Raw genomic sequence first — 22940 nt, forward strand, 5'->3', positions numbered from 1 at the left:
GGATATAAGGGATCCTTAACAAAATTATTACAGCACTTATGTAGTCCTGGGTGTCAGAATGACTTAGGTTGTGCTAACAGAGCAGCTTCCAGGCCTAGGGCACTGGGGAGTCGCTGTTACCTAACTGCTGATGGTATAGCTCCCAGGTCTGGGTCCAGAGATTTGTCTACTTTTGACAGCACTCAATGGTACTGGCTCCCAAGCTTGGGTGTCTAAGGCCCTAACTCTGGAAGTTGCTGTTTCTGCCACTGTCATTGCTGTTGTACTGATTGCTGCCACTTGGGTGACCACTGCTTCACCACTGTCACTGCTCTGGTGGCTCCACCTCTGCCACTGGAAAGACTGCACAGTTCTTCAGTTCTGAAGCCAACCTTGTGGTAACACTGTTTCTATGGATGTCAAAACTGGCTGCTCTGCAATCATCTCTGCCACTTACTGCAGCAGCCTGTGTGTGTGTGTGTGTGTGTGTGTGTGTGTGTGTGTACACGCACATGTGTGTATGGATATGAGTGCATGTGAGTGTGTCTGTGTGCATGTGTGTCTCTCTGTGTGTGCGTGTCTGTATATGTGTATGTGCATGTGCCCACATGTGTGTGCATGTGCGTGCATGTCTGTATGTACATGCATGCATGTGTACATGAACATGTATGCATGTGAGGCCATGTGTATGTGCATGCGTGTGTGTCTATATATGTGTCTGTGTGTGCATGTGTCTGTGTGTACATATGTGAGTTTATGTGTGTAAATACGTGACCATGCATAGTGTGTACATATGTGAGTTTGTGTGTGTAAATATGTGAGCATGCGTGTGTGTGTGTGTGTGTGTGTGTGTGTAGCCCTAGCTGGCCTGGAACTCACTATGTGGGCTAGTCTAGAATACTAAGAGATCAGCTTGCCTCTGCCTCCCAACCCCTAGAATTAAGGCATACAACCCCATGATCAGCCTTATTTGGCAGCTTCTTTCTTCATATTACCTGCTCCTGAAGGGAGGGGAGGGGAGGGCACAAGGAAAAAAAACATCTGAGTGTCTTATGTTACAATATCAAGAAGGAAGCACCAGAAGGTGACACCTAGTGGCTTACTTCCATATCTAGCCAATAAATAAAACAAAAACAAGGGTTAGGGTTATTGAGATACCTCAGCCCTTAAACCTGCTTGCTGACAAGCTTGATGACCTGAGTGTAGTCCCTAGAATCTGCACAGATGGAGAGTGACTGGAGAAAACCAGCACACATAAACACACAAACACACACACACACACACACACACACACACACACACACACACTTGCCTAAATGCAAACTATTGTAGGGTCCCTAAGATTTATAATAACAAAAAGTCTGATGCAAACTGTTTTAAAAAGTTATGGCGCCAGGCGGTGGTGGCTCACACCTTTAATCCCAGCATTTGGGAGGCAGAGGCACACGGATTTCTGAGTTCGAGGCCAGCCTGGTCTACAGAGTGAGTTCCAGGACAGCCAGGGCTACACAGAGAAACCCTGTCTCAAAAAACAAAAAAACAAAAACAAAAACAAAAAAGTTATGGCTGGGGCTACACCACGGGAGCCAGAGTAAGTAGCCACAAGTCTTTTGTAGGTGTCTGTGGCGTGAATGAGATGGTAGGGGCTACTGTAAGGGTAGTCTGTTAGGGATAGAGACCAGAGAGTTACTGGGCCTTGCAGGCCAGACAAACTAAAAAATGGTGAGGTTCTAGTTCAGTAAGAAACCCCATTTCAAGGGAACAAGAATAACAGAGCAGGACACCTGATGTCTTAGGTAGGGGGTTGTTTTATATCCCAGTTTCAAGTTACAGTCCATCATGGCAGGGAAGCCACGGTGCAGAGGTTTGAGAGAGCTAGGTATGTCCCTAACCTAGAACAGAAAGCAAAAACTGCATGTGTGAGAGGATTCAGCTCACTTTCTCCACTCTTCTATAGTCCAGGATCCCACCTACACTCAAGATGGGCCTTCCCATGATGTAATCAAGAAAACCTCAAAGTCAGTGACATGGCTTGGGGGTAAAATGGCTTGCTGCCAATCTTGACGGCCTGAGTTCAAACCTGGAAACCAGTTAAGAGAAGAGGGCCAAGCCCTCAAGTTGTCTTTCTGTAATAATAGAATCTACCTCTAGGTGGAGATGTGCCTTTGTCTTCTCCCTGAAAGGTTACTCCTGTGGAGGAGGACAGAGACCTGGCTAGAAGACCGTCCTGTCCCCTTCCCTAGGAAGGCAAGTTTACCTTTAGAGGATGAGTTTTCCTTCCCAGCATTCTCTCCTTTGTTGAAGTCCCTAAGAACCACCCTGAGGATTCTTCTGGCTCTGCCTGACCTAGAAAAGTGTAGTCATTTCTTTCTCCTCTTCTCTGTCTTTTTCTTTCAGATACCAGCCAGAATCTAAGAATACTTTTAAACTCCCTAACTAGTCTCCGTGCTTCCTTATGCTTTTTCTGATGCTCTCCTCCAGGTGGGGCTGCCTGCCACCCAGTGGTTTACCTCCTTGCTCATCTTCTCCACCCTCCTCTGCTGGAAATGCTATAATCTTTACAGTTTGCCTACTGTTAGGTATCAGCCCTGCACTAAGGTGCCTATTTAACAAATTAAAGCAGACCTGGCTGCCAGGTTCTCCCTGCATCCCTCAGTCCCTACCTATTACAGGGCCCTCCTGGCTGGCACACCCTGCCCCCTACCTTAAACTCTCCAGGGGGCTGCCTTGTCTTCCCTGTATTATCCAACCACTTTGGTTACCAGCCTTTTGTACCTCTGGGCCTCCGCCACTGTACCTGGTTCTCCTCACTCCCCTGTCCTTTCTCTTCCCCCATTTGTTTCATTTCCCTTTTGTTTCATTTGTTAATGAAACAAAAAAAACCCAAGAGAGGACCCCAGTTTTCTGATATTATAAAATGGCTATGCTGGGATTCCCCACCCCCACCCCCAAGATCTTCACTAACACTTCTTTCCTGCATTTTAATTGGCAGAGAAAATATATCTGTTCCTGTACCCCTAGACAGCATCATTGTGCTCTCACCTCCATATAAACACTGGGATTATAGGTGTTCACCATTATACCTGGCTGTACTCTGATCTTTTAACCACTACCCTTTTCTTTAATACATATTATTAAGAATATATGTTATATACATTGCAGTGTCCACATAGCCAGAAGAGGGTATTGGATGGCTTGGAACTGGAGTTACATTTTTGAGCTGCCATGTGGGTGCTGGCAATTGAGCCCAGGTCAATGTTTGAGAGAACACCGATGCTCTGAACTGATGAACCATCTCTCCAGCGCCATCTGTCCTTTACATTCTCTGTAAAGTCTCCTCTCAAGTTCATGAAATTGGCTTATCTAAAAAAACAAACAAACAAACAAACAAAACCACACACACACAGAGATGCTGTCCTAGGATGTTAGGGTACAGACCAGTTTCAAGAAGGAGAGAGGCTGGGAATATCATACTGGTTTCCAGCACACATGCTCACAGTTCCCTGTAGCTCCAGCTCTATGGGATCTGACACGCTCTTCTAGACTCCTCAGGCACCTGGGCTCACGTGCACGGACCTACACATACATACATACATACATACATACATACATACATACATACATACATACATACTTGAAAATTTAAAAAATTTAAGGAGAAAAAAAAATGGCTCTGAAGAGGAAGACCCCCATTCAGCCAGATTTTTTATTGTTTGTTTGTTTGTTTGTTTGGTGTGTGTGTGTGTCTGTGTCCCATAAAAGCCATTTGTATTACTGAGCCTGTGAAGACAGAAATTAGTACTGGAAATGCCTCCTCCATTCTCCTCTAGGCCAACCTTCATTAGACCTATGTTCTTCTCACCCACTTCTTTTGTGGTTGATGTTTAGAGACAGTCTTGCTACTTATCTCTGACTTGTTGAGTACTGTGTACTCCAGACTCTCTTGAACTTGTAGCAAGTCTCCTGTTTCAGCTTTGCAGGTACTGGGATTATAAGTATACGTTCCCATAGCCTGCTCCTTTCACCAGTATCTGACTTCTTGGTTTTCAGCAGGAACAGAGCAGACTTGATTCCAGTAACAATCTGAAGTCCTCGTAGTTGAGAATTTAAGTTCATTGAAGATACTATTAAAAAGACTGGCGTTCTAGCTCAGTGGTAGAACATGTAGCTACTGTGAGCAAGGCCCTGGGTTCCATCCACACCCAGAAAGGAAGAGAAAGACTAAAGCTAGTTTCTAACCTAGCACATTAGTGGCTGAGATAGGAGAAACTAGAGTTCAAAGCCAGCCTGAACTTTTTTTGAGAAACATTGAGACAGAGTTTGTTTGTGTAGCCTTGGCTGTCCTAGAGTAGCTCTGTAGACCAGACTGTCCTCAAGCTCACAAAGATCTCAAACAGAAAAATTGAGTTAAATCCTCAAGGAGGTGGTACCACGTGTACACTAAAATAGATGAAAAAGATTGGCAGCAAGCACTGGCAAAGGGAGAAAGAGTGGCAAAAACATAAAGCATCTGCATCTCTCATCTATTGCCTTAGGAACTGGAACTGCTACAATTTCTTCAAGAAACTAAATTGGCTGGGGGCAGGGCAGTTAAGATGGCTGCTCTTCCAGAGGACCCAGGTTCAATTCCAGAACCCACAGGGCTTTTTACAATTCTCTGTAACTCTGGTCCTGGGAGTCCCTGATGCCCACTCTGGGCTCCTCAAGCACCAGGCACATACACAGACATATATACAGGCAAATGCCCATACACATAAAATACCAGCACTATTACTAATAAAAACAAAATATTTTTATTATTTATTTTAGAGTTTCTTGAGACAGGTCTTACTGTGTACCTGGCTGGCCATGAACTCACTATATAGACCATGCTGTCCTGGACTCGCTCTGTAGACCAGGCTGGCCTTGAACTCACAGAGATCCTCCTACTTATAAGTTATCTTCCGCTGGTGAAATGAGACAATTCAAGCCAAATTAAAGTATATAAAGGCAGGTTTATTGAGGGAAGTCTCTCTGGGGCAGGTTCACTGGTACCAAGGAATGAGGCCAGGGAAATCACCATGGGGAAGTGAAAATGGGAGGGGGAAAAGAAAGAGTGGTGTGCATACAGGGAGAGAGAAAGAGGGGGAGGCCAAAGTGTCTGGATTATATAGGGAGGAGCTTCTGGGGGAGGGGAAGCCTGGAAAGCACCGGGTAGAGGGCACAGTATGCCAGTGCTGCCCTATAACAACTAAGGACTGAGGGATGTTGGGAGAAACTGGAGACCAGGTCCACTTGGTATATAATATAAAATATTCTCCTCAGCCACTTGTCACGAGTCTGAATCCCAAAACCTACCTCTGCCTCCTGGGATTAAAGGGATGCTGAGATCAAGGACTTGTACCACCACCACCTGACAGGATTTTTAAAAATAATTTTTCAGTTTTCCTGCATAGCAGGTACCTGAAGTTTTTGCATTGCCACATTCCCTCTACTTAAGTCTGTTAGAGGCTATATTGGTTTCCTGTTACTGCTATGACAAACCATCAAGGTACCGATGAGATAGCTCAACAGGTAAAAGTGCTTGCCACCGAGCCTGATGACCTAAATCCAATCCGTGTGACCCACATGGATGAAGGAGAGAACCAAATTCTACAGTCTCCTGAAGAGCTATGGCATGTGTGCCCACACACATAAGTACACACACAACAAATAAATATAATCAAGGACTTCATGCCTAAAAAACCATACATTTATCCCTTATTTTCAATCAGAAATCTGAAAGTGGGTCTTGCAGGGAAAAATTAATGTGTTGGCAAAGCCATGACGCATGCCTGGCATCTCTGTAAGTGCTAAGGATCTAAACTCTGGTCTCCATGTTTACACAGCAAACACTTTACCCACTGAGCCACTCCCCAGATGCAAACATTTTCCCCTTTGGGACAGAGTCTCCTATAACTCAGGTTTGTCTTAGCAGGTTTAAGTAGCAGAGGCTGGCCTTGAACTCTTCTATCCTCCTGCCTCTACCTCCACAGTACTGGGATTACAGGTTTCTAGAACATTCTGCTCTAACAGACTAAAGGACAATCTTAGATTCCAGATGTGGTGGTCACATATGTGATTCTTGTTCTCAGGAGTCTGAGATTGAGATTCTGTTGGGATTCAAAGGTCATCAACAGCCAAGCTGTCACAGCCAAGAGGGCCTAGAGGAGACTTCAGATAATGTACAATCCTGACACGGGAAAAAAAGAAACTAAGAAGCTGTATAAAACATTGATACTAATTAGTGATATTGTATTAATATTGCTCTTTTAATCATAACAAATCATGACCCATATGCTGTATGATATTAATAATAAGTGGGACTTGATAATAATTAGACTGCTTGCCTGGGATGTACAATGCCCTTGGTTTAATCCCCAGCAATGAAATAAAATAATAATAATAATAATAATAATAATAATAAAATAAACAACAACTGGGTTTGCAGTATATATGGACACTCTCCTATTTTTACAAGATTTCTGTAAATCTAAAAAGAAAGTTGCTCTACGGCTGGCAAAATGGCTCACTGGGTAAAGGACTTTTGCTTCCAAGCCTGACAACTTGAGTTTAGTCCCTAGGCCCCACAAAGTAGAAGGAGAGGACTGACTCCAGCTAATCTGCTCTCTGATATTCACACATGTTCTATGGTATGAGCATGCACACACACACACACACACACACACACACACTAAAAACTCAGTCTGATGGGAATTCCTTTTTTTTTTTTTTAATAAAGTCTCTTTATGCAACCCTGACTGTCCTGCTATATAACTAGACTAGCCTCAAACTCAGAGTGATCTGCCTGTCACTGTTTCCCAGATGCTGGGATTAAAGGTTTATGTCACCATGCCCAACTTTGGCACACTCCTTTAACCATACACTCATACACTCAAAAATCATGGGCTTGAAGCCAATCTGGGATTCATAGGGAGGTCCTATCTACAAACAAAATATAATGTATCTAAATCTAAATTTTAGGTAAACACCTAAAATTCAGAGGGTAACCTGAGTATCTTCAACCCTGTGCTTTTTTTTTCACGGCATAAAACCTTCCCAATTTTTATTGTATAAGTATTTATATAATTGTCTAAGTATATTTTTTTTAAGATTTATTTTAACTATGCAGATGCACCTACCTACAGGTGCTGACAAAAGCTAAAACCAGGACTGGAGAGATGGCTCAGTGGTTAAGAGCACTGACTGCTCTTCTAGAGGTCCTGAGTTCAATTCCTAGCAACCACATGGTGGCTCACAACCATCTGTAATGAGCTCTGAGGTCCTCTTCTGATGTGTAGGCATGTAGGCAGAACACTATATATAACAAATAAATTTTTTTAAAAAAAGAAAGAAAAAAGAGATCTTTCTTCTTTTTTTCTTCTTTCAGAGAGAGAGAGAGAGGGAGAGAGAGAGAGAAGGAAAGAAAAGCTAAACCCACCATTAAGTCTCCCGAAGCTGGAGTTAACAGGCAGTTGTGAGCTCTAGTCTCTGAAAAGCAGCAAATGCTTTTGACCACAGAGCCATCTCCCCAGACCCCATAAGTAAATTTCTTAAAGGTGGAGAATTCTTTTTTCTTTCTTTTTCCTTTTGTTTGTTGCTACATAGTATACCTTTGGTGTTGAATTGATCAGTTTCTGTTACTCAGTGCCCTTCACCACCCCATCCCAGCTCACAAACAACTGAGACAAAAAAGATCTCCGCTTTCTTCCCCCTCCCGCCCCCCCAGAGTTAACTAAAGCTAAAGTTACAGATTCTAAAGAATCAGAGCCTCCATGAACTTGTCAGAACATACCTTATCAAAGCGTCAGGGAGGCCCCCAAACTGGGTTTTAGGGTACCCTCATTTAGTTCTGCAAGAGTGCTGTGCTGCCATCTACTGGTATGCGGAGGACATCTTTCTGCCCTCGTATTTCCTGTGGAGGACTTAAGACCTAATTGAATTGAAAAGCATTGACTTCGCAGAATTTCTTCAGTACCTTTCTTACAAGGCAAAATACTTTTCTTCATCAATGTTAGGCCTCCATCGCCCCATGTCGATACTTTTATATTTCAAGGAACGGCATCGTTTATTTTCATTTGTATTTTTTTCTACCTATCGGGAGCTCATTGTTTACTCTTTGTAGTCTTTTTTGCTAGAGAAATCTACTGCAAATATGTTTTTCTCACTTTGGGTCTTGCCTCCCACTTTCGAAACAAGGCCACACACTTCCCTGAGCCCACCTCAACGAAATAGATATGACTTCTGCCCATTCCTGAATCCAGACCCGACCACATAGTTTTAACAAACCTGAAGCCCCACTGTTCAAATTCTCCCACTTTTTACAGACCCCTGAGATCTCTTTACACTATGTTGCAACCCTCACTTATTTCCTTTAGGACAAATACACATTACTAACTCAGTAGTCCTTACAGAGGCTCAAGTTCCTTAAGTAGCTTTCTCACACCAGCAAGACAACCTCGGGAACCTCCGCACTTTGAACGGAGAGGTAGAAGAGCGAGTTAGAGGCCAGTTTACAGTAGAAAGGGACCCTTACAGGAAAAGGCCGGGGGGGGGGGAGGGGAGAGGGAGAGAAAGAGAGAGAGGAAGGGAGGAAGGGAGGGAGGGAGGGAGAGGGGGAGAGGGAGGGAGAGAGAGAGAGGAAGGGAGGAAGGGAGGGAGGGAGGGAGAGGGGGAGAGGGAGGGAGAGAGAGACAGAGAGAGACAGAGAGAGAGAGAGAGAGAGAGAGAGAGAGAGAGAGAGAGAGAGAGAGAGAGAGAGAGAGAGAGAGAGAGAGAGAGCTTTTGCCCGGAGCTCTGGCTTGCCACCAGCCGCTGGATCTGGTCAGTTTGGGGTTGTAGCTAGCTGGTCAGCCAAAGCCCCGCCCTTCTAGACCTGTCATCATAGAAGCCGCACGTGGCCGGGGTGGGACCTCAGACGACCTGCAGCCATCACTTAGTCTCCTCCGTCATCTGTTGGGGCCGCCGGCGCCAATCACAGCCAGCCGACCCGGGCCAAGGAGCGTGTGCGCCCTGGTGAGGCAGGCGGGAGAAGGGGCGGGGGATGAAAGTCGCTACATTTGGAGGGGACAATGTTCCTGTGAAAGGAACCTAGAACGGGTTCCAGCAGGCTGGAATCTGAGCGGGTGGGTCCCGGTGAAAGGCGGAGAGACCAAACGGGGGCGGGAACCAGGGGTTGTGTCTCAGGAAAGCAGAGGATCTTGGGGTAATGCAAAGAAGACGAAAGGGGCGGAGTCGCGAAGGGGCGTGGCCAATGCTACAGAGGCGGAGTCTGAGGGATTAAAGAACCGGGGCAAGGGGACCAGCCCCGGGAAGGTGGGAACTCGGACAAGGGAGAGGGTGGGTCGGGGCGTTGCGGGGGCGGGGCTCTGACCCAAGGGGAAAGGTTTGCAGGCCCAGGCTGCAAGGAGGGCTGCTCAGTCACTGTCCCAATCCACTACCTTCTCAAGTGCACCAGGACCCACGGAACTACAGGTGTGGGGCGGGGTGCGTGTGAAAAAAGAGACAAGGCCGAAAGTGGGCTTGGGCAGACCTGAAATAGGGACCACCGCTAGCGAAGAAAAGAATTCGGAGGTTGTTGTTCTGGAGTGGGTGAGGCGGGATTGGGGGAGCAGTTGGGGGCTCAATGTGTGAGCAAGGAGGTGTACTCTAGGGGCCGTTGTGGGGGAAGGGCGGGAGTGCTTTGTGAAAGTGGGAGGTACACTGTTAGGTAAAGATCACTGTCTGATGTGGAGGATTACAGGTGATACTTGAGCGATTTGGAGGAACTTCGGGAGAATGGGGGTATATGTGGTGGAGAAGGGCTGGTGTCCCAGCGGATGGGAGAGTAGATGGGGTTGTGTAGAGAAAGACGGGATGTGTTGTGGGGTACTGTATAAAGGGAAGGGGTTGTAGCCTCTCCTGCTGGGGAGAGTCTCAGTACTTTTAGAAAGTAACATTTTGCATTGTAGGGACTCCAGGAAAACGTGTGCTCTATATTCTAGGAGTGAGGCTGCTGAATTTAGCACAACAAGTAGCCAGTCTAGTGTTACTGGCTGCTGAGCGCCTGACCCCACCTTCTGCATGGGTACACAGAGAGCAGGCAGGCTCTGCTGGCCACTAGGGTTTATGTGACTGTGTCTTTATCCTACCTTGAATCTGCAGCTAGCGCAGGCTAGGGTTCCTTCCCCGAAGTGTCTCTGGGGACCCTTCTGTCACTGGGTTCCTGTCAATCCCCAACCTAGTTCCTGTTCCTACAGAAGCCTGCTTTGGTCTCTGCCCACCCCACCCCACCCCCTGCCCTGCCCTTATGTTCTGGGTGTGCTCACTTCCCACTTCCTTCCTCACACTAGGGCCTGGCCTGGTTCTTGCCAGTCTAGGATCTATGACCTGCTCCTGACTCTACTTAATGGCCAGACACCCTGTAACCAGCATGGAGGCTCAGATCCCACCCCCACTACTACCTAGACTACCACCCCTGCCAGTAAATTCCAAGTGGCTGGTAGCCACATTTTACCTTTTGCCAGAAACTGATTTTCTCTACCTTTCTCCTTCCCTGGGTGAGGAATCATAGGATCCTCAGCAGTTCTGGGGGTTCTCTAGGAGAAATGCTGAGAGTACTGAAAGCCTCTGCTGTGTGCTTTGAGAAGTGGGACGCTATAATAAACCTGACCTGGGAAAGAGAGAAGGCTCTAGCCCAGGTAGAGGCTGAAGAGAGAATGGCTCCCTATAGTCCAAGCTTAGAAGCAAACCATCAGAACAGACAGTGGGGCCCAGGGACTTGTACTGCCACTGTTCTTTTTTGCCTCTAGGTTGGCTTGGAGGGGGTGGGGAAGGGCTGCCTTCCACACCGTGACTGAATGAGTGTGACAGTGTTGCTGAGAGGGGCCCCAAGCCAGCCTTCTCATACAGCTACCCAGTTGCTGAGAAAGGGAGGGTGGTCAGGACAGACAAAGCCTTGGGGTAGGGTTGGGTAAGGAAGGGCAGGCTGAAGCCTTTTGAGGAGACACTGATCTCTATGGCAACCCTGCTTCCCAGACGCTCTCTATCAGAGAGGGGCGGGCCTAGGGCAGAGGCATTCAGGCTTCCTCTGGGCTGGAGCATTTCTCGTGAGTGGGTGGGGCATAAAGAGAAAAGGCAGCAGTTTGCTTTGCTGAGTATATAGCCTTTCTGCTCTGGTGCCAGTAGCAGGGGATTCAGTTGCTTAAGCCTATCCTCTGTGATGAACAAGGCTGCACAGCAGCCAGTAGGATGTAGGATTACAAAGCCAGGGCAGTAGACTTCCTCCGTGGCCATCATTTAAAGGAATCCTTATTTGTTTATTTTGTATTTGAGACAGGGATGTTTTTTAGTAACCCAGGCTGGTCTCAAACTCACTATGTAACAGATGATGACTTTTGTTTGTTTGTTTGTTTGTTTGTTTTGTTGTTGTTGTTTTTCGAAACAGGGTTTCTCTGTGTAGTCCTGGCTGTCCTGGAACTCACTCTGTAGACCAGGCTAGCCTCGAACTCAGAAATCCGCCTGCCTCTGCCTCCCGAGTGCTGGGATTAAAGGCCTGCGCCACCACCTCCCGGCCCAGATGATGACTTTGAACTCCTGATCTTTCTGTGTTATCTCCCGGATGTTGGGATTATACATGTGCACCACCAAAACCAGCTCTCAGAACCTCTCATTTTATAAATGTGCACACTTGTGGTAAAAACAAACAAAAACAACAACTGGCTCCTAAAGCTGCATAGTGAAAGAGCAGAAGGTAAGATCCAAATTTTACCAGTGCTGTTCATTATCTGACCTACTGTTTACCTCACTCAATTGTATTAAGTGCCAGTCTCAGAGGATGTCAGGACAGAGAGCAGAGTTGCTGTTCTTATGGAGTTTCTAATAAGAGAGAAAGAAGAGGAGGGGGAAACTATGTGTATGTTTGTGAGAAAAGAAGTCGCTGGGTGGTGGTACATGCCTATAATCACAACACTCAAGAGGCAGTGGCCAGTGGATCTCTGATTTTGAGACCAGCTTGGTCTGCAGAGTCAATTCCAGGATAGCCAGGGCTACACAGAGAAACCCTGTCTTTGAAAACAAACAAACAAATACAAAGTTAAGTAAGCTGTGGTAGCTGCTATGTATTTAAAAGAGAGGTGGTCAGTAAGGTGGGTCAGTGTGTGAAAGCACCTGCAAGCCTGATGATCTGAATCTAACCCTTGACCCCATAGTGACCCTATAGTGACCCCATAGTGAAAGGAGAGAACCAAAATTCCCCAAGTTGTCCTCTGACCTGCCCTCATACATACACATCATGAAGAAGAAGAAGAAAAGAAGAGGAAGAGGAAGAGGAAGAGGAGGAAGAAGAAGAAGAAGAAGAAGAAGAAGAAGAAGAAGAAGAAGAAGAAGAAGAAGAAGAAGAAGAAGAAGAAGAAGAAGATTGTTTCTTTTTTTTAAAGAGATCGTCTTATTATGGATGTAGCCTTGGCTAGCCTGGAGCTCCATATGTAGACCATGCTGGGAGCTCCATATGTAGACCATGCTGGCCTCAAACTCACAGAGATCAGCCTGCCTTCGCCTCCTTTGTGTTAAGATTAAAGGCATATGCAATCATTCCCAGCAGTATCCCCCCCCCCCCTTTGGTTTTAGCTTGAGACAGTGTTTCTTTGTGTAGCCCTGGATGTCCTGGAACTTACTCTGTAGCTCAGGCTGGCCACAAACTCGGGTCTGCCTGTCTCTGGGATTAAAGGCATGAACCAACTACTATGCCTGGCTCTAAAGATAAAAAAATAAAATAAAACTTTCAAAAAAAAAAAACAACCCATAACTCAGCATTTGGGAGGTGAGAACAGAAATATCAAGAGTCCAGGATCATCCTCTGACATATAGTGTGTTTGAGGCCTAAACTATATGAGACCTTGTCTTTTAAAAAATTGTTTTTTAGGTCAGGCTGTGTCCATTGGCACATACCAGTAATCTCAGCACTGCAGAGGCAGAGGCAAGAGATCACTGTAGTTATTCAGTCTGCACTACTAGAAACTCTGTCTCAAAGAAACAAAACAAAAACAATAAAACCCCACAGTAACCTGTAATCCCAACACTCTGGAGGCAAAGGCAGGGGGAATCATGAGTTCAAGGGCAGCCTAGGTTATATAGCAAGACCTTGACTCTAAAAACAACAACAACAACAAATGCAAGCTAAGAGTTTAGAGCAACTAGGTATGACCTCATGCATGATTGACCCATGCTCCTCTCCCCAGGGCATACTGAGGCCTGGAACATTTTTTTATCCTGACTCCTTTAGTATTCCCCGCTCCCCCACCCCCACATCTTTGTAGAAAACTAAAGCCTGAAATTATAGTTAGACAAAACAAAGGAGGGCTGCTAAGAATTTTCCTAAGATGTTCTGTCTTCCTGTCATCCTAGTGATCTTTGCTAAGGCAAATAGATTCTCATATTGATTCTTCGCTTCTGTTTAGGGCTTTGAGACTTTTAAAAATCCCGCTCCTTTGTAGCATGGGATTCAATCTTAGAGAGCTGGGGTCTTTTCTAGGGCTTTCTACTCATTAGAGGTAAGGAGAAAGAACCCTAGAGGACTATTGTTTGCTTGCATTAATTGTAGAACCCAGAGAGGAAGTAGGGAAGAGGGAGGGCTCTTTTTACAGTCCAGTAATAAACCAATGGCCCTGGGGGCGCATAGCATAGGCAAAGCATGGGCTTTTGCTTCTTTTGGTTCTGCTGTTTGTCCCTGTTTCTGTGACTGACAGGGAGAAAGGGCCTGAGTTAGTGACAACCTGTCTGACTCGCTGATAAGTTCAGAGGACAAGGTAGACAAGACTATCCATTTTCTCAGGGTATCTTGAGAGCAGTCCCTCTAAAAAGTGTCTATGAATGCCTTGCAAAAGTTCCACCCTGGTTATTTACAGAGCTAAGGACAAAGGTTAGGGATGCTGCTCCTGCTGCTGCTGCTGCTGCTGCTGCTGCTGCTGCTGCTGCTGCTGCTTAATTTGGCTGGCTCTGGGCTGGGCCTGGGGCCCAGTGACTCAGGGGGAGCTTGGTGAGTTTCGAGGGAGCTGTGAGTCATGAAGATGAACTTGGTCTCAGACTGACTCTGGGCAGAAGGCCTTTTAACTCACTTCTTAGGATGCTCTGCTTCCTTGGATCAGAAGCCTGTCAGCAAAGAGTGCTCCAAAGCCTGATCTATGAAGAGTTCTGAGCTGCAAAGAATAAGGCCCGAGTCCCTGAAATTTAAATGTATTTCTATCTCAGGAGCCTCCTGGGGTCTCTAACAAAGACAAAGGGGGTGGGGGGGGGGCATGCCATCTTTCAGTATGGATGGAGATAAGGTATGACTGTAGGCCTTTTTTCCCTGCTCTTTTAGAAAGCTTACTAGATAGCAACCCTCTTACTTGGAGCTCTGTGTCAGGATGGGGTTGGGGGTGGTGAATGGGCTTGGGATATGTAGGGTTGGGTTTGGTATGAGTTGGAGATTGTTGAGCTGTATCTGTGAAAACACTGGAGCTTCCTATTAATTTACTTCAGAACAGGAAGCGTGGAGGAGAAAGGTTGCTGAACCCTGAGAGGATGAAGTCTGAATGGGGTTAAATGACAGGGCAGAGAATTGCTTAGGACTTGGAGAGAAAAAGGGTTAAGGAGGTGGGCGGGGCGACATTGGGTAGGCCTGCCCTTATGTGGACCAATAAGCTTTCGCCCCTTGGAGAAGGCGTGACTCACGTTTGAAGTTGCTGAGAGGCTGGCCTCCACCGGGCCAATGAACATAGGTGTTGCCCATGGAAGGTGTGGTCTGAGGGGGGCGTGGCAGCCATGGTCGCAGTGCTGGGGGTGGCTGGGCGCTGGGCGGGGCGGGCGGCCCCATCAGCTGGTAGGAAATGGCCTGTGAGTCAGAGGGGCAGCTGAGTCTGCGGCTCGGAGCCGGGGCGGCCCCGGGGAGGGACCGTCGCAGGGAGGGGTGCAACAGCAGCTAGAGGGGCTGCGGACGCCAGAGCCCGCTAGTGTTGCACACGAAGCTGATCAGAGAAGAGCCAAGCAGAGCAAGGCTTTCAGCCTAAGCCACCCTTTGTCTGGGTTGGGGGCCCGTAGTAGGGGGGGACTGGATATCCGAGGGGAGGGATCAGGACCGGGACGGGGACGGGACGGAAGGGCCCGGAGCAGCGGCCACCGCGGCGGAGCCAATTTGGGAGCGGGGTGAGTGTGTACTAGGTGGAAGGATCAGATCTCCAAAACCTCTGCAGGGTATGGGGCCTGTCCCAGACTGTGAAGAAGGGATAAAAACCGACCTGGGAGGCTAAGCAGGGGGTGGGGGAATCGTCCAGAACAAGGAGTCCAGGAGCCAAGGTGAGTCTCTCCGTCTGAGTTTGGAGGGGTTCCTGAGGTCTGCTCCCTCTCTGTTAAGGGTGAAGGGCTCTAGGCCAGGAGTCAGAGGGAGGGTAAAAGCAGAGATTGACCTTTCTACTCACAGCAGTGGTCTTGGGAACAGTCACCCTAGCCTGTGTAGACATGTAAGAGGACAAAATGTACAGCAGCGAACAGCAGGACTCTGCCTAGGATAAGAGTGGGAAACATATGGATAGGAATTTTCCCCCTAACCCTCCTTAGGGTAAAAATGGGTGTCTTGAGACCGAAGGGAAGGGTAGAATGAGCCTAGGTGTTCTTCCTGTACCACAACCTCTTCCACCTCCCAGGTCTAACAAGTATCTGAGGGTACAGACCTCATGGTATTCTGGGACTTGTTGTTTTTGCTGGCCTTGCTCTCGGCATGTTGGGAGCTGTAGTCCTTGGCAGCCACAGTCTGGCACAGCTGTTTAATGCCAGCTGCTGCCCATCCCCAGCATGGAGGGTGAGGTTTGGCTTATACTGGCCTGTCCCCTCTCCCTGCAGTCCTACCCCATGAGTCAGCTTGAAGCTGGGTGGTAGAGGAGTGAGTCTTAGAGTGTCTCTGGACAGGGAGGGAACTAATAGGGCTCTGGATTAATGAGCAGATGCCAGGCATGCTGGGGTCAAGTAGGTCATCATGTCATCACCTGGCTTCCTCGAGGCAAGGGCTCAGGAGGGCAAGTGAGATGACCTGGAAATTGGGGTGCTCAGGAAAACGCCCTTCTTGAACTTTAAAGCCTGGGTGGAGAATAGGAGGGGAAGTAATGAGAACCGGTTATACTCTCATGACACTGCCACTGCTGACATTCTCCGCTTTCTAGCCATCTCACCCACGTGAAGGACCAGAATATTCTTAGGATCTCCTTTCAAAGGGGAGCCTGGTGAAACGGCCAAGGAAGGCAATGGCTGATGTAGGAGAGTTTCTCAGTGCCTAAGTGCGAATGCCACCTTTCTCTCCGTCACCTACCACCACATGAGCTGCTGCAGTTCCCACTGTACAATTAATCTCTCCACTCTTCACTGTCAGGACTGCTGACCAGGTCACTAATGCTAGTATTTAAGCTTTTTTGAATCTTGATGTGTGCTTCTCCTGAGCTTGAAATTGAGCTGGGGAAGAAACACGGACCCGTCCTCGGGTCTGACATAATCAGAAATGAGCAGAAGTCTCATCCGGTTACAGAAAGCAGTTAGTGACACTGTCTTATGGAAGTCTTAGACGTGAGAGATCTTTTGGGGGGAATGACTCTGAGCTATCCATGAAAGAGGCGTGGGAAAAAGTATTTTATTTGTTGGGTTTGGTTTGGTTTTTGTTGTTTTTTTCAAGACCAGGTTTCACCAGGCTGGCTTTGAACTCAGAGATATGTCTGCTTCTGCTTCTAGAGTGTGTGGACAAAAGGTGTATGCCACCAGCCACCCCTCAGCTTGTTTGTTGGTTTTGTGTTTTGCCTGAGATTGGCTGTCTTGTAGCCCCATCTGACCTTAACTGTCTGGGGTAGTGGGGAGGCTGGCTGTAACCTGGTTTTTGTTTGTTTCTGTTATTTTTGTTTGTTTGATTTTTGACAGAGGATCTCTCAAAATGTAGCTAGACTAGTCTAGATCCTCCTGCCTCAGCCTCCAGCATTATGCTAAAGGGCATTGTGGTTGGTAGAACTCACAGACTGCTGACCAAATAAGGATGACAGTGGGGACAGCTGGCCTTCAACTTGACAGTCTGGTCACTGAAATATTGGCTAATGGTCTCTGAAGACCATTTTTGTGCCTCGGCAACAAAGAAATATTTTAGCTTTTTTTTTTTTTTTTTGAGTATTGGTTGTGCCCTGGGGGAGGGGCATGGAGATATACTCCAGTTGTTTCCAGTTGACTGCTTGCTGCTTCCTTATCTCTGGTTTGCAGGGCCTGGGAGGAGGGGTGGGAACGAGTAAGTACCTTCTGATAGTGTTCTCTCCTTCCACCACTTGTTTTTGGTTAGATTTATTTTTGCTTGGGGGGTTATTTAGCGGTGGGGGTGACAAGGTTTCTCTGGGTAGTCATGGCTGTCCTGGAACTCTCTCTATAGACCAGGCTGGCCTTGAACTCAAAGAGATCTACCTGCCTCTGCCTCCCGGGTCCTGGGATTGGTGGTCTAGGTACCACCAATCCCAGCACCACCAATGCCCCACTTTGGATTTCTTTTCTCTGTTAAAAAGACAGATTTCTGAGGAAAGTTAGGATTGTAAACTATGAAGGGCTGGCTTGGCGCTGACTTGAGGTTTGTAGTTGTGCGATGGCGTGTGACTGTCTGCATGACCTCTGCCCTTAGCAATCTCTGGTAGACCCATGGAGATGAGTCGTGTAACTGAGTGGCCTTGAGTAAGAGAAGTACGTTACTGTCCTGTCCACCTACAAGCTGACATGGGGTCTCTCTGATCTTTCAGGACATCTTATCCCCTATTGTTCAGGGCCAGTTCCCAAGATGGAGACCCTGACAAGTGGTTCATCTGGCCTCTACTCAGTTCTCACATCTTTAATACAGTCAGTCAAGACTTGCTTCTCTGTTGAGTCCTTGGGTAGCCCAGTTCTTCTCGTGCACCCTAGGTCTCCAGCCTGCCCCTTCTGTTTCTGAAGAACTTGTCCCAAAGCACGAAAATGTCTTGGTGTATGTGCTGATATAGTAGCCCATATTAGTAGGGGGATTTTACCATTGGCTGTAGGGATCCTGGCTTATATTTTCTCTTTTCCCTCAGGGTCTAACTAAGCCCAGGAGCTGCACGGAATGGTGGCAGTCACCTTGCCGGTGCAGTGGGCATGGACCAGACTGCAAGCTAGAGGGACAAGACATCAGACAGGAAGAGAGGACACACGCCCAGGCTTGAGGCTTCTTCATCGGGGTAACTTCCAGGAAAAGTGGGGGAGGGATTGCAAGTCTAGTGAGAAACTGGAACTGAACATGTGTCCCTCCCAGGAGTTCCGAGAGTGGTTTCTGACTTCTATTAGTCTGTCCAGGAATTTGGACAACTTTCCCTCCACAAACTGCTCAAGATCATCTGTTGAGGATAGAGGGAAGATCTGAAACTCAGCTGAAGAAAGAAGACCCCTTGATGCTCCTGACCTCTTGTTTTTCTTTTCTACAGATGTCCCCAGGCCCCCCAGCCCAGGCCCAGCATAAAGGCCGTGTGGGGGGGCCCCCCTGACCCAAGGGGGGCTTCATGCGCCACGTGCAGGCGGAGCTATCTCCATCCTCAGAGCCAGAGGCTGGCCCTTCACAGCCTCCAGTCAGACAGGGGACCCTCCAGGGTGGCCTGCTCATGGGCTACAGCCCAGCAGGGGGGGCGACATCCCCCGGGGTCTACCAGGTATCCATCTTTTCCCCTTCAGCTGGTGCCTCTGAGCCTCCTAGGGCTTTGAAGCGGCTGGCCCCTTCCACTGAGGGTCCCCGGGAGCTGAAGAGAAGCCCTGGGCTGGGGGCCAGAGAGGGATTACCCCCTGAAGAACCATCTACTGTGGGACTCTTGAGCCCAGAGGGACTGGGTCAGGGACTGGGTGTGGCTAGCCAGCATTTCTCCCACCATGGCCTCTGTGTTGTGGAACAGGGAGGTAGTGCCACCTCACCTTGGACTTCAGGGACCCAGAGTACCCCATGGCCCTCATCAAATGCTTCCTGCAATACTTTGCACACCAGAGACTGGGCTTTCCCAGATCAAGGGGGACAGGGGTGCCTGGGGGAGTCTCCAGGGCCAGCCCCCTCAGGCCAGCTGCACACACTTGACACTGATTTGCACAGTCTTGCACAGATAGGGGGTAAGAGCCCAGTGGCTAGGGTGGGCAATGGGAGCAACCCCTGGCCTAGGGAGTCCCATGGAACTGCCAATGGGCACAGTCCCGAGCACACACCCCCTGGCCCTGGACCTCCAGGCCCCTGCCCCACCAAGCGAAGGCTGCTGCCTGCTGGAGAAGCCCTTGATGTCAGCTCTGAGGATGAGGGGCCAGCCCCTCGGAGGCGCCGGGGAACCCTGGGCTGCCCTCTTGCTGCCAATAGTTCTGATGCCAAAGCCACACCCTTCTGGAGCCACCTGCTGCCTGGGCCCAAGGAGCCTGTTTTGGTAAGCCAGTGGACAAGTTTGTCTATTTTTTTTTCTTTTTCTTTCTTTAGAGACATGGTCTTATGTATCTCAGGCAAACCTAGGGTTGCCAAAGATGACCTGGAACTACTTCTCCACCTTCCAGGTGCTATGGTGGAATCAGAAAAGGCACATGCCAGCACACCTAGTGTATGTGGTGCTGTAGATTGAATGTAGATTGAACCAGGGCTGTGTGCTTGAGTCTTATGACAGCCTGCTACACAGACACTCCAAAAACTGAGCTAGATCTTCAGTCTCCTGATTTTGCTTTCTGAGACGAAGTCTCAAATAGCCTAGGGTGACTTCAAACTCCCTATGTACCCAAGAATCCTCCTGCCTCTACCTCCTAAGTGCCACCTTATATGTTATCACACTAGCCTACTCTCATCTACTCCTAAGTAGACATTGTGTAGGTGAAGGTGGAGGAGACCTACAGAAATGTTCTTCTGAGAATTTACAATATGTCCATGTCCCAAAATATGTCTGGCCTTCATGAAGTCTCTGTTCTCAATATTTTTACCATAGGACCCTACAGACTGCAGTCCCATGGGGCGGAGGCTGAAAGGCGCCCGTCGCCTGAAGCTGTAAGTGATCAGATTCTCCCTCTCCCCTGGCCATGAAAGTGAAGGCAGAAGTCTGTAGTTTTTTCCAACACCATATATAGTAGGGAGCCCTGAGGAATAGAAAAGAGTGGTACCCAAGGACTGGAAACTGTAATATTCAGAACACTCATGCCAACCATTGTGTCCCTTCTCTTACCAGAAGCTCCCTTCGAACTCTCCGGAAGGGGCCAGGCCTGCTGAGCCCTCCCAGTGCCTCCCCCTTTCCCACCCCTGCTGTCAGCCGGACCCTGCTGGGTAACTTTGAGGTAGCTCCTTTTGGGCTTTGTGATTAAGGGCTCTTGGGAGGAATTCCATGGTGGAATGTGCCTCAAATGGACAAAGGAAAGACTGGGCATCACTCTCAGATGTGTCTACTCCGCCCGAATACCAGGAATCATTGCTTCGAGGACGCTTTGCACCATCTGGCCACATTGAGGGTTTTACTGCAGAGATTGGAGCCAGTGGGTCTTACTGTCCCCAGCATGTCACGCTGCCTGTCACTGTCACCTTTTTTGATGTTTCTGAGCAAAATGCACCGGCCCCCTTCCTGGTATGATAAAAAACTGACCCAGAGTTACCTCAGAGGGCTTGGGTGGCAAAAGGTATTTCTTCTTCCATGTTCTTCTTTCTAGGAGTAAGTCGGGGTACGATGAGAATTCTAGTCTAGGGTGGAGCCAAGTCCAGGGAGAAGTGTTACAGAGCTGTCAGTATTTGGTGCTCATGACTGACTTTTCTAGTTCCTACCCTAGCTAATGGTTCATAATCTTCCTAGGGAGTCGTGGACCTAAATCCTCTGGGGAGGAAGGGTTACAGTGTGCCCAAGGTGGGCACCATCCAAGTGGTGAGTGAGGGAGTGCTGGGTGCCCTGAGGGAGCTGATGTGGGAAAAGAGGAGAATCAGTCAGTAGGCTCTACCAACCTGGACTCTCCTGTCCCCAGACCTTATTTAACCCCAACCAGACTGTGGTGAAGATGTTCCTTGTGACCTTTGACTTCTCGGACATGCCTGCTGCCCATATGACCTTCCTGCGCCATCGCCTCTTCTTGGTGCCTGTAGGTGAGGAGGGAAATGCTAGCCCCACCCACCGCCTCCTCTGCTACTTGCTGCACCTCAGGTAAGCCCAGGACCCTGGGAGAGCTGGAGAAGCTCAGGTACCTGTCTGTCCCCTTCTCAGTCTCCCCTTCTTCTCCATCGTTTGGATACTGACTTGGACCACACTGTCTTCCCCAGATTCCGGAGCTCTCGCTCGGGCCGCCTAAGCCTGCATGGAGATATCCGCCTGCTTTTTTCCCGCCGGAGCCTGGAGCTGGACACAGGGCTCCCCTTTGAACTACAGTCTGTGACTGAGGCCCCCCATAATCCACGTTATTCACCTTTGCCCTGATTGCAAGCATTCTGAACCTAGGTGGGCCCAAAGCCTGCCTATCCTGCTCCATCCTGGACAGGGTAAACTGTGGAGAAATGGCGAGAGCCCCTTCAGGCTTGAATTAAAGTCCTCATCACGCTCACACCCAAATTGATTATTTGGGTGTTTAAAGCTTCGGTCCTTCCATAGCCTGTCTGCTCTGGGTACTCCATGTGCCTGTCCCCTCCCTTGGGTTTCCCAGGCCAGCTTAGGTAGTAGGGAGGAACCAGAGCTACTCTGAGATTGTCCCAAGTTCCCAGGCAAGTAATGCCAGCATTGCCTCCCTGTCCTGGGCAGGGGCCACTTATTATTTTATTTATTTTTAATTTATAATTTATTCAAATTGGATTGCCTTGGTGACCTCCCAAACCTGATAATTGGCATCACCCCACTCTCAGATATTGCTCCAACCTCAGGACATGAAGAAGCTGATGTCGGGGCAAGGGGAGAGCTGCTCTCCTCTGGCTAAGGGCAGAGAGGGTTTATTCCAGAGGAACTGAGTCACTTAGCCAAAGACTCAGCTTCCCTCAGTTTTCTCTATTCCTTTTCCCTTCCCTGCCCTTCAACCCATCTTCGACAGCCAGTGTGTGTGTGTGTGTGTGTGTACAACTGTGTGTGTACATACAAACTTGGGTTAGTGTAGGGTGAGAGAGAGAGAGAGAGAGAGAGAGAGAGAGAGAGAGAGAGAGAGAGAGAGAATGTGCATGTATGTGTAACACAGGGGTTTAACCACCTCTTACCTAGGGCTCAGACTCAGTTGTCCCTCTCCTCCTGCCTGTGTCTCCTTGCTTTGGCGTCCTGACTGAGGAAGGTGTCCAGGGACAGAGTCAGGCCTAAGGACTGGGAAACCTCCTCTCACCTGACCAGACTCTGACCCCCTACCTCAGCTGGGATGAGGGGTGCCCCTCATTCAGTCATATGGTTCCCAGTTACTCCACTCCCCACTAAAGACTCTGAACCAGCCTCAACCCTTAACTCTTGGGGCTTGGCTGAGGGGAACAAGCATTTGCTGAAACTTGAAAAACAAAACAAACAAACAAACAAAAAAAACAGGAAAAATTGTACCTGGTACATTTTTTAAGGAAAAAAAATAAAGAATAGATTGTTTGGAAACTTGAACTAACCTCTACTTTTTTTCTGTGTTCAAGAGGATGGAGATGTCTGGCCTAAAGGGAGGTAGAATTCTGGCAACAGGCTCAAACCTACGCGATCCTAGGCTAGGATGAGCCGAGTCTTGGACTCAGCTTGGGTAGTCATGGTGTTTGTTGTCTTATTCCTTTTCATATAAGGTGCTGGGGGGTTGGGGGGTTGTAAAGTGAAGCTGTAGAAGCTAAACTCTGAGGATCTGGATTCTTACACTGATTCTGTAGTTTAAGCCCACAGAACCTCAGTGTCCGTATATGTAAAAACGAGGAAGAGGGAGAGGAGGAGGGGGAGAATACAGGCCTCTTAAAGCTTGTAATTGAGAGAGTGTCAGAGACCTGAGCA

General features: G+C 48.2%; 1 protein-coding gene across 8 annotated transcripts; it reads left to right on the forward strand.

The window, feature by feature from the left end:
• Positions 1-8887: 8887 nt before the first annotated feature.
• On the forward strand, positions 8888-22571 carry Atosb (atos homolog B). 8 transcript variants are annotated; one of them, XM_076935130.1, is made up of 10 exons: positions 14859-15159; positions 16170-16388; positions 18072-18215; positions 18459-19427; positions 19971-20029; positions 20208-20313; positions 20439-20597; positions 20820-20888; positions 20986-21161; positions 21278-22571. In XM_076935130.1, the coding sequence occupies exons 4-10, from the start codon at positions 18534-18536 to the stop codon at positions 21429-21431; spliced, it is 1617 nt and encodes a 538-aa protein (XP_076791245.1). In that variant the 5' UTR covers positions 14859-15159; positions 16170-16388; positions 18072-18215; positions 18459-18533; the 3' UTR covers positions 21432-22571. The 8 variants fall into 8 exon arrangements, with proteins under 8 accessions (XP_034359931.1, XP_076791246.1, XP_034359933.1 ...); XM_034504040.2 differs by lacking the exons at positions 14859-15159; positions 16170-16388 and adding an exon at positions 8888-9012; XM_076935131.1 differs by lacking the exons at positions 14859-15159; positions 16170-16388 and adding an exon at positions 9181-9312.
• The last annotated feature ends 369 nt before the right edge of the window (positions 22572-22940 follow it).

The sequence above is a fragment of the Arvicanthis niloticus genome, chromosome 5 (genome assembly GCF_011762505.2).
Source record: "Arvicanthis niloticus isolate mArvNil1 chromosome 5, mArvNil1.pat.X, whole genome shotgun sequence".
In the NCBI taxonomy this organism is placed as follows: Eukaryota; Metazoa; Chordata; class Mammalia; order Rodentia; family Muridae; genus Arvicanthis; species Arvicanthis niloticus.

Coding starts and splice junctions, on each gene's coding strand:
- Atosb (XM_034504040.2), top strand. CDS start 18,534: ATGCGCCACGTGCAGGCGGAGCTATCTCCATCCTCAGAGCCAGAGGCT. Junction 20,314..20,438: donor CCCTGCTGGGTAACTTTGAG/GTAGCTCCTTTT, acceptor CCCGAATACCAG/GAATCATTGCTTCGAGGACG. Junction 21,162..21,277: donor TGCTACTTGCTGCACCTCAG/GTAAGCCCAGGA, acceptor TGTCTTCCCCAG/ATTCCGGAGCTCTCGCTCGG.